The 14,970-nt window shown below is 40.3% G+C and overlaps 1 protein-coding gene across 1 annotated transcript; it reads right to left on the reverse strand.

Annotated features, from left to right (window-relative positions):
• Window positions 1-566: 566 nt before the first annotated feature.
• Window positions 567-12,071, reverse strand: apol (apolipoprotein L). Its single transcript, XM_077213431.1, has 5 exons — window positions 11,901-12,071; window positions 2,187-2,774; window positions 2,012-2,047; window positions 1,714-1,854; window positions 567-1,677 (listed from the first exon to the last, which is right to left on the reverse strand). Exons 1-5 carry the CDS (start codon window positions 11,909-11,911, stop codon window positions 744-746), a joined length of 1,710 nt encoding a protein of 569 aa, XP_077069546.1. The 5' UTR covers window positions 11,912-12,071; the 3' UTR covers window positions 567-743.
• Between the last annotated feature and the right edge of the window lie 2,899 nt (window positions 12,072-14,970).

A 14,970-nucleotide genomic window follows, 5' to 3' on the forward strand; every position in this document is an offset into this window, starting at 1 on the left:
ACCATAAGTTTTCTATGACATTTTAGAAGTGATATTGTTTGTCATTAAAATGTATTTAAATTTCCTTTAAAATGCAACAAAAGTTGTTATTTTCTTCTTTTCATGCTTGTCTTTGACAAAATGCTTTGGCCACAATTACTGTAAAAATGCTTAAAGTGCTACACTAGTTTTCAATCCACTGCAACAATCAGTCGGTGTCTTTCAGAATTTCCTTTAATGCTTATACACTCATTCTATAATATCACTTGATCTGTCAGTGTTTAACTGAAGCACTAGAAACTCTCCCACCCTATGAGCAAATAACACGTGTGATAAACAGCATATGCTTTCACGGTGATATACCAGTTATCCATAATAAAAACAGTCCATTATGATTCATAGGGCATTGACACATAAGACACACGCATAAGTGCAATTACCTTTTATAATAAAATATGTGATATTTGACCGTGTAAATCATATGTACACAACGTTTTCAGCTCAGACTTCCACCAGTATGAAGGATTTTTAACTGCCAAAACATTCATTCAAAACATTCAATTACCATGTGCTATAAATCAAGAAGATTTCAGTAATGCTTTTATTTTACAAACATAAATTATTAACAAATCAGAAAGCTTGAAAAAACAAAACCTGTAGTGTAGTTAATAAATTGATTAGTGTTCGAGGACAGCTAACTGTTGGTCTAAATTGATAGATGCTCTTTTTATAGCTCTTTTTTGAAACATACTTTTTAAAGCTTTTTAAGGAAGAAAAAGTTGCTCCAACACTTCCTGACTCTTTCTAAACCTCCAAATTCCTATGCATAAGGAATCATGGATCTTCTGCCAGGCGTCCAGTTCAGATTTCCATAGAGCTGCTCTAGAGCGGATGAGCAGAGAGGCCTCGCTCTTGCTCCCTTTTGCCAGACTTATACTGTCTTTGCAAATAAAAATGACATCTAAGCCAATAAAGAGGGCATTTAGAGTGATGAATCCAGCTCTAGCAGACTTTGAGAGAGCTAGTGGCGTCCCTTTTGCCAACTGGCCAATGTCGGGAAGGTCTGCTGCAAGTTGGGGAATGCTACGAGCACTTTGTGCCTCCTGGAGCCCGACCTTTGTCGCAGTCACAATAACCTCCTCAGTTTTGAGTACTTTAACAGCTGAAGCTGCATCTACCAGAGCATCAATACCTTTGGCCACTCCTCCTGCACGAGCTATTAACTTCCCTGCTTTAAACATATCCACTATATTGGGTTCCTCTATACGCTCCTCACTAGAGGCCTGCTCCAGACAGTCTAAAATCTTCCCCACATCATCCATGTATCTCTGAAAAATGTTCTGTGCATTTTTCCCATGGTGACAGTTGACTGCTGCTTCAGTGATGCCTGTGACTAAGCTATTGACTCCACTAGTCACCCCCAGACCGACACCTGTCAGAGTGAGAGCTAATGACACTCCAGCAGTGACAGGGGCGAGAGCAAGACCAACAATGGACAAAACACCCCCTGCTATCCCAACCGAACTTCCAGCCACAGTGGAGATACTGGCCCCCATCTTCATCTTGTCCAGCTGAACTGCATTCTCCTCCAGGTCTGACAGGAACTTCTCCATTCTAGAGCGACACTTACTAAATAAACCCATGAAGTGCAGAGCGTGGTCCTGAAAAATGAAGGTCAGCTTTGTGTTCTGGTCCATCCTAGACATTAATAAAAAAAATGCAGTTTACAGTCACATTTCACGATGCACCAGAATGTGAAGAAAAAATTTGATCATAAAAACAGGTCTTACCTTATTTTGCATGGCATTTTTTATTTTTTGCATGGAGTCCTCACTTAAGTTCAAGCTGAACTTCACAGGTTGAGCCATCTTACATCTGTAAAGAGTTTAAGTAGGATTAACAAAGACTATATTTTAGAGACTGTCATAAAAGCAAATTATCTTCCACTCAGTTTGGCCTCAATATTACCTTAATAATTGTTCCACCCCAATATTACCCTAATATTTATAATTTATAATATTTACTTACTTACCTGTAAGTATCTTCAGTCCACAAAAAACTCTTGGATCTGTGGGGTGGGGGGGGATAAATGTAGAGAAAAAATTATAATCTAATAATGGACCTAAATCGTCAATTTAGTTGATTTAGTAAATGCCATTGAAATTAATACCCTTTTAAATGAAAATTGCATGAATGTCAGTACTAACTTTTTCTCCATTCTCTCGCAGATCTTTTCTGTGATACGTATGTATTTGTCTAATTGAAAGGCTAGGACGTCCAAGTTACTGAGTGAAGGAAGGAAGAAGGTTTCGGCATTTCGCTTAAAGTGGATAAGGAGAGGAGAGGCCATTCTGGCAGCTGTGATGACTGATCGCACACTTTCAGGACTCTCACCCTTTGGCAAGAAGCTCCGTCCAGTGAAGACAAATAGTGAGGTGACTGTGAGCTTCTCCACTGCATCCAGGAAGTAGTGAAGTTTCTCCAAACCCTCAAGTGTGTCCTTCAGGACGGCACCCAGTTCTTTCTCCAGCTCCTGGAGTCTGGAGTCAGCCGTGACCTGAGTTAAACCACTCCACAGGTACTCCCCAAAAGCCTTGGCTTTGTTTTCTGAGCGCTGAACATGGTCAAACTTAAGACTGACTTTGTCTGCTTGGTCCTTGATGTCTCTCATGTTCTCCAGCTCTGTCTCTCTCTGAAGGGTCCATTTTTGTTGTTTGTCACAGAAGTCCCTCACTGTCTGAATGTAGTTGAGTGTGTCCACTACATACTCCGACAGGAGCTCCTGTAATTGTTCCCTGTGTCAAAAAAGAACAATTTACATAGTAACAATGATATTTCCAATCTGAATAAATGTGTGATTAATGCATTTCAAAATAATTGAATCATAACAGTAACAGTTTAAACTATTCAGTAGGTAATTCTGAGCAGGCAAAGCAGATTCTCAGAGAAATGTTGCCTTCCTGCCATTCAGAAGAGCTTTTCTTGGTTGGTGTAGTTCATATTAAGATCTAAGTTAAGTTGTTGACTACAACTACGCTGGGTTAAAAACAACTCAATCGGCAACCCAACCGAAGGTTTGTGTTTTGGATGTGTGAGGGGCAAGGGAAGTTGTGTTTGAAGACTTACAAGTCAAGATCTCCAGGTTCTCTCTTGTGCTATCTCTCTTATGGAGACAATTTAGTGCCCTAGTCATACTAAGTTGATTCGACAAATTCGTTACTTAAAGCTGCAGTCGGCCAGATTTTTTTTTATCATATTCACTGAAACCGACACTATGCTCCGACAGAACAACATAAATCAGCCGGTGTGATGAAGTGTTGAGTCCCACTGAAGAGATGAGTCCCAGCTTAGGACCCAAGCAATCCGATTGGTTCAAAGCATGTTTTATGGGTAATCGCTTTAAAGCCTGTTTACAAATCAGACAAAATCGCTTTATTATAGAAGTCGTTTTAACTACGTTATAACAAGTTATTTATGTCTTTTAACTTATATGTTTCATATACTAGTATTGTGACGATGATCGGCTGGATTGCCCTCGAATGCCATGAGAGGGCACTCCACTTCTGAACTGCTTTTCCCTGTACTTTACTTTACATTGATCACTCTCACACCTGCATCTAGTTCCACACACATTTATACCTCACTGTCACTTTCACCTTTGACGAAGTTTTGAATGAAGGTATGACTCACTGTTGTGTTCAATTCCTAGCGTCTCCTAGTCTGTAATCCAGTCTGATATCTAGTCTTGATTGCAAGTCTGCTTTTGAGCGTTTCCTAGTTTGATTGCCTGTCTGTTTACGAGCCTTGCTGAATCCTCTACTTGATTGTCTGCTGCCTGCCCATTGACCTTCTGCCTGATCCCTGGATCTCGTGTCGTCTGCTACCAGCTTCTGTTCTCCAGCCTGGTATTTGGATTGTGATTTAGCCTTGCCTCCTATGCTGTGTCTGCTGTCTGTGACCCTTGCCTATCTGACTTTCCTGTAATTAAACCTACGCTGCATTTGGATCTTCCGGGGTCTGATTGTTCATAACAAGTATATAACCAAAGCTATTATTGTGAATTTAAACTTGTTTCCGATCTTATTGTTTTTTACTTAGCTTAGATAGTAGCATAGCTTGCAGCCATCCGATGAGCGTGCTAACGTTAGCTGAGCTTTACCTGAGATTATAATGCCATACCATATTCACAGCAATTCGTAATGCAATTATAATTATGTCATTATGTTTATCGTAATAATCAGCGCAATATGTTGTAAACATTTTGTTATTAAAAGAACCATAAAATAAGGTTAATTTGAGTTTATTACTATTTTTGTTATTAACAGTTTTGCGAGAACAGATTTAGATCAGGCATACTACTGTCATACTAATGGGGTCCTAAGATGGGACCCATTTCTTCAGTGGGACCATAGATATCATATAGAGACTAGATGCCCTATTGGCCGCAGTGGCGCAAGAAATGCGGCCGCCATCTTAAACCGGTCATACTCCTATTTGCGTTGCATAGCAGCAGTAGATGCCAGAGCACTGTGCAGCATATTCCTGCTCAAATCGGCGGACCATCACTCGGGGATTACTTTTCACAAGTAAGATTTAACATTTAACATTACCGTACTATTGTTTGTATTTTGTGAGTAAAATATTCAATGTGTCCTGTATCGTAGCTACGTGTATGACCTTTGCAGCAAAAAAACCCGCGTGAAAATCAGTTAGGTATTCAGTGAGATTTGATTAATTAAATGCGCTGGCAGCTCATTGCACCTGCCAAACAGATTACACTGAGCGGAGCGGGTGACCGGTTTAAGATGGCGACCCCACGGCTCGTCCGCGCCAATAGGCAGTAGCGGTCGATAGGGCGTCTATCTATATGATGTCTATGAGTGGGACTCCTCTCTTCACCACACCTGTTTTAGAAAAAAACCCGCACTTCTACCTCCACCTAGTGCCTGTTATTTGTTTTGCAAAAATCCACCGCTCCCGGCTCTACTGGTTCAATCAGCGTAGGGCTGTGTGAGATCTGACAGTCAATCACAGTTCGTGCACACACCACAGATTCCCCTCACCCACGTTACAATATACACGCACTGACGAGCACGAACTTGATGGGAGGGTGCTCGGTGGTAGTGGGGGAGGGGCAGGAGAGTTGTAAATATTCACAATTTTGGCTAAGTTCCCTCAATCTGCCAGACTTATCGACTGCAGCTTTAAAGATGAAAACATACAATGTTTTGTTGTTCGAACTTAATCGTTTTAGTTTTCAAGTTCATTCGTGTTTTTTGCAGCGCGTGCGCAGTTTGAACCCTGAACGCATGCGCAGTTTGAGACTTCAGATACTCCGCGGTTAGGTGTCTGCTGCTGGTGAGAAGCCGGTAGCTGAGGGCTGCCTTCAATTCTGCATTTCTGCAGAATCACTGGTATGTATTAATAATTTTTATAATCGACTGTATGTTATTTGTCATATATGATGTATATTGTGCTCTTGGAAAAGAATTCAAGGACTACACGCCTGCACACATATATATTCAAACTGTTCAAATGCGCATACCTATAGACTGAACACATGATGCGCATGTGCGTGCCGTCTGCGTTTTCGCGGGTTTGCGTTTTTGAGGTTTGCACAGAGAAAATGGATAATCGTTTTCACCTTCGAACCTATTTCGGGAGTGCGTTCTTGAGACACCAGGCACTGTTTTGTGCGGATGGGCGGCCGGAGCATGCTAGGGGTTTTTCTGTTAGAAAAGTTTTTTTTGTCTGTCGTGTTAGCGGCTCCTAAGTTAAAGGCACACTATGCATTTTTACCTTAATATAACAGCTTCAAAGTAATTTCGATGGTAAACGAACACGTAGTAGGGAGAATCATCCCGATAGCAAAGCTGGGTTGAGCCGCTGGAAAAAACAGCAATGCAAGTTTGAGAGGTTACACCCGCCAAATTTCGTGAGAATCACGGCACGAAGCTTTACGGCACGAAGTCACATACATCAACAACATCAGGCCGAGAGTGCAGATACGCTCTGCGTGAGTGGTATTTACGACAATAACGTTAAATACAAGTACTCCACAGCGACTCTAGGGGAATTCCTGCATAGTGTGCCTTTAATAACTAATGATCTTCGCAACGGAAGTGAATCAATCAAGACTATCTTTAGCTGGACAATAACTTTATCCTAGAGCTATGGTAAAGCCTAAACAATCTGTTGCGGTAATTTCTATTATCACCGTAAAGCTGCTTTGAAACAATCCATACTTTTAAAAGCGCTTTATAAAGGAAGGTGACTTGATTTGACTCTTCCCAAACTGATGGCCTGATCTAATTTACCAGTGCTGCCGATTTCACGCACTTTTGGGTGCTTGGTGATGTGAACTAGCGGTGTCCTGCCTATTCAATTAAACGGTCACTGGTATGTATTAACGACACACTGATGGGAATATTGTTATTTGTGTTGTTTACTGTATCCCTTGTTTATACACGTTGTTTGTTACTGCCGGCGCTCTCTGGAAGAATACATTCCCATCACTGCCTAGAACTACAGCTAACTACAGCAACTCAAATAGCTCAAAATACACAGCACGTTTAGTCCTCGTGGTGACTCTCCCTGCATTCCAAATGGCATAATGTTATGTAGTTTAAAAATAATAATTTTTTATTGTGAATAAAATAAAATTTATTAATGATTTAAGTAATAATTTATGTGCCAGTTTAGACATTTTTGAAGTAGAAATCCGTTTTGAAAGTTCAAAACACTAATTACAATAACTAGGTTAGCTGAAAGAAATATTGTTTAAAAAAACAAGGTACAAAGACTTGGACTTGGCCTTTAGGGACTTGTGAACATGTCAGGTATTAATCGTTTTTATAATCAACTGTATGTTTTGTCATATCAAATGAGATGTTTGCTCATTTTATGTATTTACACTAGTTGAGGAGTTCAGAGAGAAATGTCTTGCCGCCTCCACTAAAGGACGAGGTAAACCTTTTAATAGCAACTGTTATTTCCTGGTTTCTTATTTTAGAGTCAATATTAATTATTATTTTAATTATTATTTCTAAAGATTTAAAACATTTTAGTAATACTTATAGTAGTAAAACTTTGTGGTGATTCCTATTGACATTTTTTTAACAGATCTCTGTGGAGTTTTCTTGTATCTGTAACGACGACCTTGTGTGGAAGTTCAACATATCTCTTGAAAAGTACACAATACCTCTCCTTAAACTCTATAGGATGAATGAATGCATTTAGAGAAGAAATTAAGACTATTTTAGACAAGCTGGGTGAACAGATACTCTTTTAAGATCTTTTAATATATTCAAAACACTGCAGTATTAACAGCTTTCTGAATAAAACCATTAATGCAATTTTGCATATTGTTTCATATTTTCTTAACTATATTACATTTGTTGTCCAATTTAATGGTAAACCCTCTCACAGAGCGCCCCAACCCGTTGTAAGGAACTCAGCTTTTGGAAATATTAATAATCAATAATATCTTGTTATTATTAATTATAAATATTTGGGTCAGTTAATTGGATTAACTTGATGTGGCTGAATTAATATTACAATCAATTAATCAGTTCTTCCAACGAACTCTTTTGATTATTAATTTATTCTAAGAAAAGGGTATCTTCCATGGCCACCGAAGAATAATTATTTCTTCGCCTGTACAGTACTTTGAGCCAGTAGCAAAAACCGTGATCGTAAAGTGACTTGTATTGCAAACAAAACAGAACCAAATACATATTATGTACAAGTTTTATTAACTAAATATAGATATTTATATGAATATAAATAAACTAAACAACATACACACATGAATACATAAATAGGTTAGTGATAGGATGAAATTGGAAACCGGAAGAGGGTCTATGAGAAGAACCATCAGAATTTCATTTTCACATTTCATTGAATTGAATACTTGCATTTGTAATGGGAACAATTCTTGAAGTTGTTGAAAACTGAAGTCGTTGATGGTTCCGACAGTGTCAAGTGGAAGTTGGTTGAGCGTTCTCCTTCTCCAGGAACGCATGGCTGGTTTGGGCAAGGCTTGGGACTCTGTTGAGGCCACGCCGAGCACCCAGGAGAAGTGAGGAAGTCGGAAGGATGGGTGATTGGAGTCGTTGTTGGTTGGAGTCTTTGTTCCAAAACTCTTGAGATTGTCCTTGGTTCTTTGTGAGAGAGTCATCTCTCTCCTGCCTGAGCCCATATCTGGTTGGATTGAGGCCTGCTGGGCCCTGGGGCCCCCGTGGAGGGGGAGGGGGTTCCCCAGAATCACCAGAACAGTGTTGCGGCTGAATGAAAGAACTAAGAGAGGGAGGTCACATGTGGACTGTCTCTAATAAGGCCTGGAGAAGATCCTCCCCTAAGGGTTGAACTCGACCAATCAGAAAGGGGACATGTCTGAGAGGGAAAGTGGCTCTTAGTTGATTTACGGATCTTTGTCCCATAATATGATTATACCTTCATTAATGCTAAAATAGCTTTAACACATCCACACCGCATTCTAGAAGAAGGTGATGTACATCGAAGTGTGAGTCATTAAATGAGGATTAATTAGTTAGGAGGCATGATACATGTTAGGTTACATTGATCGTTAGTTGGTTGTAATCCAGGATACATACCATAATATATACCTAATAGTACACGAGACAGTAAACCATTTACACTGTTTCTTTCAAACTTTTATGCATGTTCATTTATAGATCATTTAGTCTATGATTAATGCAGCAAAGTCTGTTTTAAAGAGGGTTTCTGTTTCATAGTCTCTCTCTTGAGTATGTGGCCACATTCCTCGGAGGTCGTAAAATCTCCTTATCATGCCCTGTAACCTGACACTGTTTCTGCCCTTGTGTTTGTTCATTTGGGCTGTGTGAGGAGTTTCATAAACCTTTGTATATAATGAATAATTAGTATGTGTCTGATTGGTCCATACCCTACACCGTGTTGGAGGCATCCATGGTGACCACCATTCGTCTCGAGATTGTCCCCAAACTCATCCCAGACTCGAAGAGACTGGGTGTCGACCAGGGAGCCAGGGCTCTGATACAGCCCAATCTGATGGAAAGATTGCCCGAGCGCCATGCTTCGGGAGGAACCCGAGGTTTCAGCCAGTACTGCAGGGGGCGCATATGCAGCATACCCAGCGGGAGTACTGATGAAGCTGAGGCCATAAGACCTAGCATCCTCTGAAACATTCTGATGGGTCTGTTGGTTCCCATTCTGAACGAGCACGCGAGCTGCTGGATAGTCAGCAGGCGCTCATCTGACAGCCACGCCCCCAGAAAAGAGATCCTCTGGCTGGGCAGCAACGAGCTCTTGGCTGTGTTTATTCTGAGACACAGGCATTCTAGATGGCTGAGGAGCAAGGATTTGTGGAAGTTTAGCTCCGCCTCTGACTGGGCCAGAACGAGCCAGTCGTCGAGGTAGTTCAGGTGAGACACGTTGCTCATTACTGAAGTGTGTTTTATGCCCGCGAAGCAGGGTGGGTTGTGAGCGAATTGGAGCAAGGAGCCTTGCTCTATTGTGTTTATAACCCATCGTGACATCGTGGCCGGCTGCTGGCTCGCTCGCTGTTCCTCTGCAGGCACTACTTGACTCGGCGAAAAGGCGTTGGCTTCGAGTGAGAGGATCAGCAAGGTCCGAAGATCGTCGCTAAAGGAGATCTGAATCCATGGCAATTCGAGCGTCTTTTATAGCCAGATGCCCTTTGCGCTCAGTTTGCACCGATTGGTTTGCGCTGGTGCGCCGCTCTGCCATTGGTTCGTGCACTTACCAGCCAATAGTGTGAGAGTAAGGCAGAAGCGCCTGACCTGGGCTACAGAGAAGCAGCACTGGACTGTTGCTCAGTGGTCCAAAGTACTTTTTTCAGATAAAAGCAAATTTTGCATGTCATTTGGAAATCAAGGTGCCAGAGTCTGGAGGAAGACTGGTGAGAAGGAAATGCCAAAAATGCCTGAAGTCCAGTGCTGCTTCTCTGTAGCCCAGGTCAGGCGATTCTGCCGCTGTTTCTGGTTCAAAAGTGGCTTGACCTGGGGAATGCGGCACCTGTAGCCCATTTCCTACACACGCCTGTGCACGGTGGCTCTGGATGTTTCTACTCCACACTCAGTCCACTGCTTCCGCAGGTTCCCCAAGGTCTGGAATCGGTCCTTCTCCACAATCTTCCTCAGGGTCCGGTCACCTCTTCTCGTTGTGCAGCGTTTTTTGCCACACTTTTTCCTTCCCACAGACTTCCCACTGAGGTGCCTTGATACAGCACTCTGGGAACAGCCTATTTGTTCAGAAATTTATTTCTGTGTCGTACCCTCTTGCTTGAGGGCATCAATGATGGCCTTCTGGACAGCAGTCGGGTCGGCAGTCTTACCCATGATTGCGGTTTTGAGTAATGAAACAGGCTGGGAGTTTTTAAAAGCCTCAGGAATCTTTTGCAGGTGTTTAGAGTTAATTAGTTGATTCAGATGATTAGGTTAATAGCTAGTTTAGAGACCCTTTTCATGATATGCTAATTTTTTGAGATAGGAATTTTGGGTTTTCATGAGCTGTATGCCAAAATCATCAGTATTAAAACAATAATAGACCTGAAATATTTCAGTTGGTGTGCAATGAATCTAAAATATATGAAAGTTTAATTTTTATCATTAAATTATGGAAAATAATGAACTTCATCACAATATGCAAATTTTTTGAGAAGGACCTGTAGTATGTTTTAAATGTATTTAGGTACCCCATCCCATTAATTATTCTCCCAGGATACTGATCCTGTAGATCAAGGCACCAAAGATGTAGAGATCGGAATCTTTACTGTGGTCGAAGATGCCGCTGTTACATCACTACCAACTCTGACCAACTAATATTGGAAGAGGCCATTGTTCTTGAGGACATTACAGATCTACCAGCAGGATACGCTTACTTTTTCGGACTCATGAATGCACTGAATATGGAGTATCCAAAAGAACTGAAGTATACTTTCGAAGTAATTCAGAAGATTTTTATGGATCTTGGAGGTACCTTCTCTGTAAGAGTGCAGTCACTGAAGTTTAAATTTAGCTAAATAGACAGAGCCATTTTGCAAATGTCATGGCAACATTTGAATGACATTCCTCCAATGGACACGGTTTCTTTTATTCTTTAATAGTTCATGATAAAAAACAACAACAATACTGCTCTATGTCAATGTATTGATTAATGTTGTTAAATATTAATTGCTTTAAAGGGATAGTTCATCCAAAAATGAAAATTCAGTCATTATTTACTCACCGTCATGTTGTTCCAAACTTGTATGAGTTTCTTTCTTCTGCTGAACACAAAATATGATATTGTGAAGAATGTTACTACCAAACATTTGACAGTAGCCATTGACTGCTGCAGTATTTTAAGGCTACCGTCTAACTGTTTGGTTACCAGCATTCTTCAAAATATCTTCTTTTTTATTTCAATTTCAATTTAAGGGTAAATCAATGATGACTGACTTTTCATTTTTGGGTAAACTAAACCTTTAGACTAATGTTCTTTAACGTGCATTGGTAAGTACCATGCATTGAGTTAACAAATTCAAGACTTGCATCGGACACAAACTGTTTAAACTCGTGTTTAAACAGACGTTTAACTCATGTTATGGTCTGTCTCTTATTTAATAAAAATTCCCACACCCAAACAAAACTGACGGAAAGATACAAAATAGCCAACTTGTTTTTCTGCATTCTCGGCTGTTTGTGATAGGATATCTGAGGAGAATTGTGTTTGATCCCAAACTTCCACAAACTGCTTATAGCATGTTATTAATTCACGTTGAAAACAGAATTTAAAGTTGCTGTTTTTCTTCTGTTTGATTACATACTGACATTGCTTTTTATTTTGGACGTAACTTTGTGTAATTATAAACTATGAAAAAAAGATAGAAAATTATAACAAATAATAAATGTACCCACCTGGTTCCCATTGTAGCCTATTTCAGAGTAGTCTACTGATGGTAAGCTTTGGTGATGAAACTTGTCAAAGTGAGTTGAGAAAGCAAGAGGGAAATCTTTTGTTTTTGCTCCGGACGGAGGTTTAAGTTTCGCTTTCTTTTCTCAGTTCCCTTTCAGTCGCTCACGTTCTACGTGACGACGTAATTGGGATCACTTCAGGGAGCCCTATCAACTTCGAGTGTCTACAGAACGAGCCAATGAACGTTGGCGTGCGTGAGAAGCGTCACGCGCCCCGCCCCGCAGAGCACTTTTTTGTAAAGTGTTCGCATATTTTCATGTAATTTATAAGATAAATTAACAAATGCACACATATGTTTATACATTATCAGCTGTACCGAATTTTGAGCAAATGTTAATGTGTGATATGGCACGGTGACGGGAGTCAAGTATGTTGACCCATACTCGGAATTTGTCCTCTGCATTTAACCCATCCAATCTAGTGCACACACATTAGGAGAAGGGAGTAACGTTAGTGAACACATACACACTGCAAAACGTGGACACACACAGGTATCAGTGGGAAGACAGCCGCGCCTGCGGAGCGATTGGGGGTTCGGTGCCTTGTTCAAGGGTACCACAGTTATTTCCTGCCAGTATTTAGACTGAAACCTGCAACCTTTGAGTCTCCAGTCGGACTCTCTAACCATTAGGCCACCCATGTAATTAACTCTCAGTCTTGAATCATGCATTACATGATAGATTCGTATTTTCATTAAACGTCAAGACAAAGATTCCAAAAAGAAAAGAAAAAGTCAGGGAAAAGTCAGTACATTTTTCATATGAAATGTACATAAGTTTCTCTTTCTTTGTTACACCATGTAGCTATGACCTCAATGAAAGCGAAATCCTTACCGAATTGGACTGTAAAGATAGTAAAAGACAATACTGACCTGCATAATGCAGTCCACACGAGGGCGCTGTTAAACAACTACACAGCAGTATGCACCACAATTGTTTTAAAACAACACATTGACTTTCAAGTTCAATATTCCATCATAGTCTTATAAACATGATACATTTGTCATTGCATTCATTAGATAACCACTGTTATAAACAAGTTTTTCTCAAAGCCTTAAGGTCCAGAACTCACAGTACCTCAATCACTCTCCAAGAACTCACAAAACAGAAGTGGCAGAAAAGAGTTATGCCGGAGAAACATGGAAGACTCTTGAACTACACTTAAACTAAACGAACTGTGTGTGAATAACTGCCTATATTGTGTGAAAGTATGTGTGGAGGCTTCCAGCTGTGTGTTTGTAGTGCTCAGAGCTGGTATAGTGGTGACACACTGTTAGGCTAATTGGATTGGATTAAGAAGTCTTCCTGGGAAAGGAGCAGTTGGGAAGGCCAAGTATTCCAATATCACTGAATCAAGCAGAATTTGATTAGTTGCAGCCTGTGTGCATGTTATACACAGCCCTCCCCCCCCAACAGATTTGATAAATTTGATATTTAACAATTTTATTACAACATTATTTTGCTGTTATCTCTGTAAAGCTGTTTTTTTCTGTATTGTAAAAAGAGCTGTATAAATAAATGTGACTTGACTTCCTTTTTCCTTCAATCTTTCCTTCCTTCCTTTCATCGTTTTTTCCTCCCTCTCTTCCTTTTTTCTCTCAGTCCGTCCTTCCTTCCTTTCTTTTTTCCTTCTTTTCTTCCTTTCCCCCCACTTTACTTTTTACCTTCCTTCATTTTTCCCCTCCATATTTCCTTCATTCTTTCCTTTCTTCCTCCCTTCTGTCCTTCTTTCCTTCCTTTCTTTTCCCCCCTTATTTTCTCCCTTCCTTCCTTCCTTTTTTAATCCATCCTTTCTTCCTTCCTTACGCTTTCCTTCCCCCCCCTCTCTCCCCTTCCTTCCTTTCTTTTTTCTGTCCGTCTTTCTTTCTTTCTTTCTTTCTTTCTTTCTTTCTTTCTTTCTTTCTTTCTTTTCTACTTTTCCCACCTCCTTCCTTCTTTCTTTTCCTTTCTTCCTTACTTCTTTCCTTTCTTCAAAATTGTGGCAGATGGTAAATGATGGCAAGTCCACATTTGTTTAAAAACAGAGACAGCATTGCAGATGGACAAGAGCGTGTAAGCTTTATTAAACATCCAACCTCATGTTTTTGCATGCATATTGTGCAGCAATGGGGGTCAGCTTAATCAATTTAGTCAACTTAATAAAAAACAAGGAGACAGCAGGAAGGATAAAATTGTAAATTGCAAAGCGTTATTTATCCTGAAAAGCCACTCTCAGTCTCATACTAAGCAGCTTCATTAATGCCATGAAACACTTTTACAATCATGTTGCACACCCGTAAAGATATTCTCTCTTGGGGCATCAATGAGATTAAACTACAAGAGTGAAGGATCCTTTATCCGAGGTAAGCTTTATGATACACACAAAGTAGCATGTAAAACCTGGTATTTATCCGTGTGTGCATGTGTACGGAGGGGTAAGGTTATGTCTGCCATTGCCATGGAAACAGAGCCCTTGCGTATATTTTGCCTATACTGATGCTTTATTTCCTTGTTCCACTGTTCTATCTCTCTCTCATTCACACAGAGTCACAGGGCAGCACCACAAGTATCTTGTCAGCCTGATTCGGTTTGTTACTTTACTTCCATAGTGGCTCAAAGAATCAACAGTAGACAGAATGGATTTCTTAGATAAATGTGGAAGCAACAAATACAACTTAAACTAGTCTAAAGGAAGATAGTCTTAAACTTTATTATCTTTAATTTTTTACACTTTTTGTAGAAAATGACATTGTTGCCCATGCAAAATTCACAGACATCGTGCTGGGTGTTGTGGGAGACTGTTGTGACATTGGTGTATTCTCAGGTATTGGGTGCAAGGCATAAATAGGCGGTTGCTAAGGTATTATAGGTGGTTGCCAGGTGTGGCTATTTCTGAGGTCAATATGTTCAATGCTAAGTGTTTGCTAAAGTATTATTGCTATGGTGTTGCTATGCTATTTTGAGTGATCGATAGGTGTTTAAAGATATTTGAGTGGTTGCAAATGCACTGCTAGGCATTTGCTAAGGTGTTCTG

The sequence above is a fragment of the Siphateles boraxobius genome, unplaced genomic scaffold (genome assembly GCF_051911475.1).
Source record: "Siphateles boraxobius isolate OS27281-9 unplaced genomic scaffold, OSU_SipBor_1 66, whole genome shotgun sequence".
Classification (NCBI taxonomy): domain Eukaryota; kingdom Metazoa; phylum Chordata; class Actinopteri; order Cypriniformes; family Leuciscidae; genus Siphateles; species Siphateles boraxobius.

Coding starts and splice junctions, on each gene's coding strand:
- apol (XM_077213431.1), bottom strand. Junction 2,048..2,186: donor TGCGAGAGAATGGAGAAAAA/GTTAGTACTGAC, acceptor CCCACCCCACAG/ATCCAAGAGTTTTTTGTGGA. Junction 1,678..1,713: donor ATTCTGGTGCATCGTGAAAT/GTGACTGTAAAC, acceptor ATTAATGTCTAG/GATGGACCAGAACACAAAGC.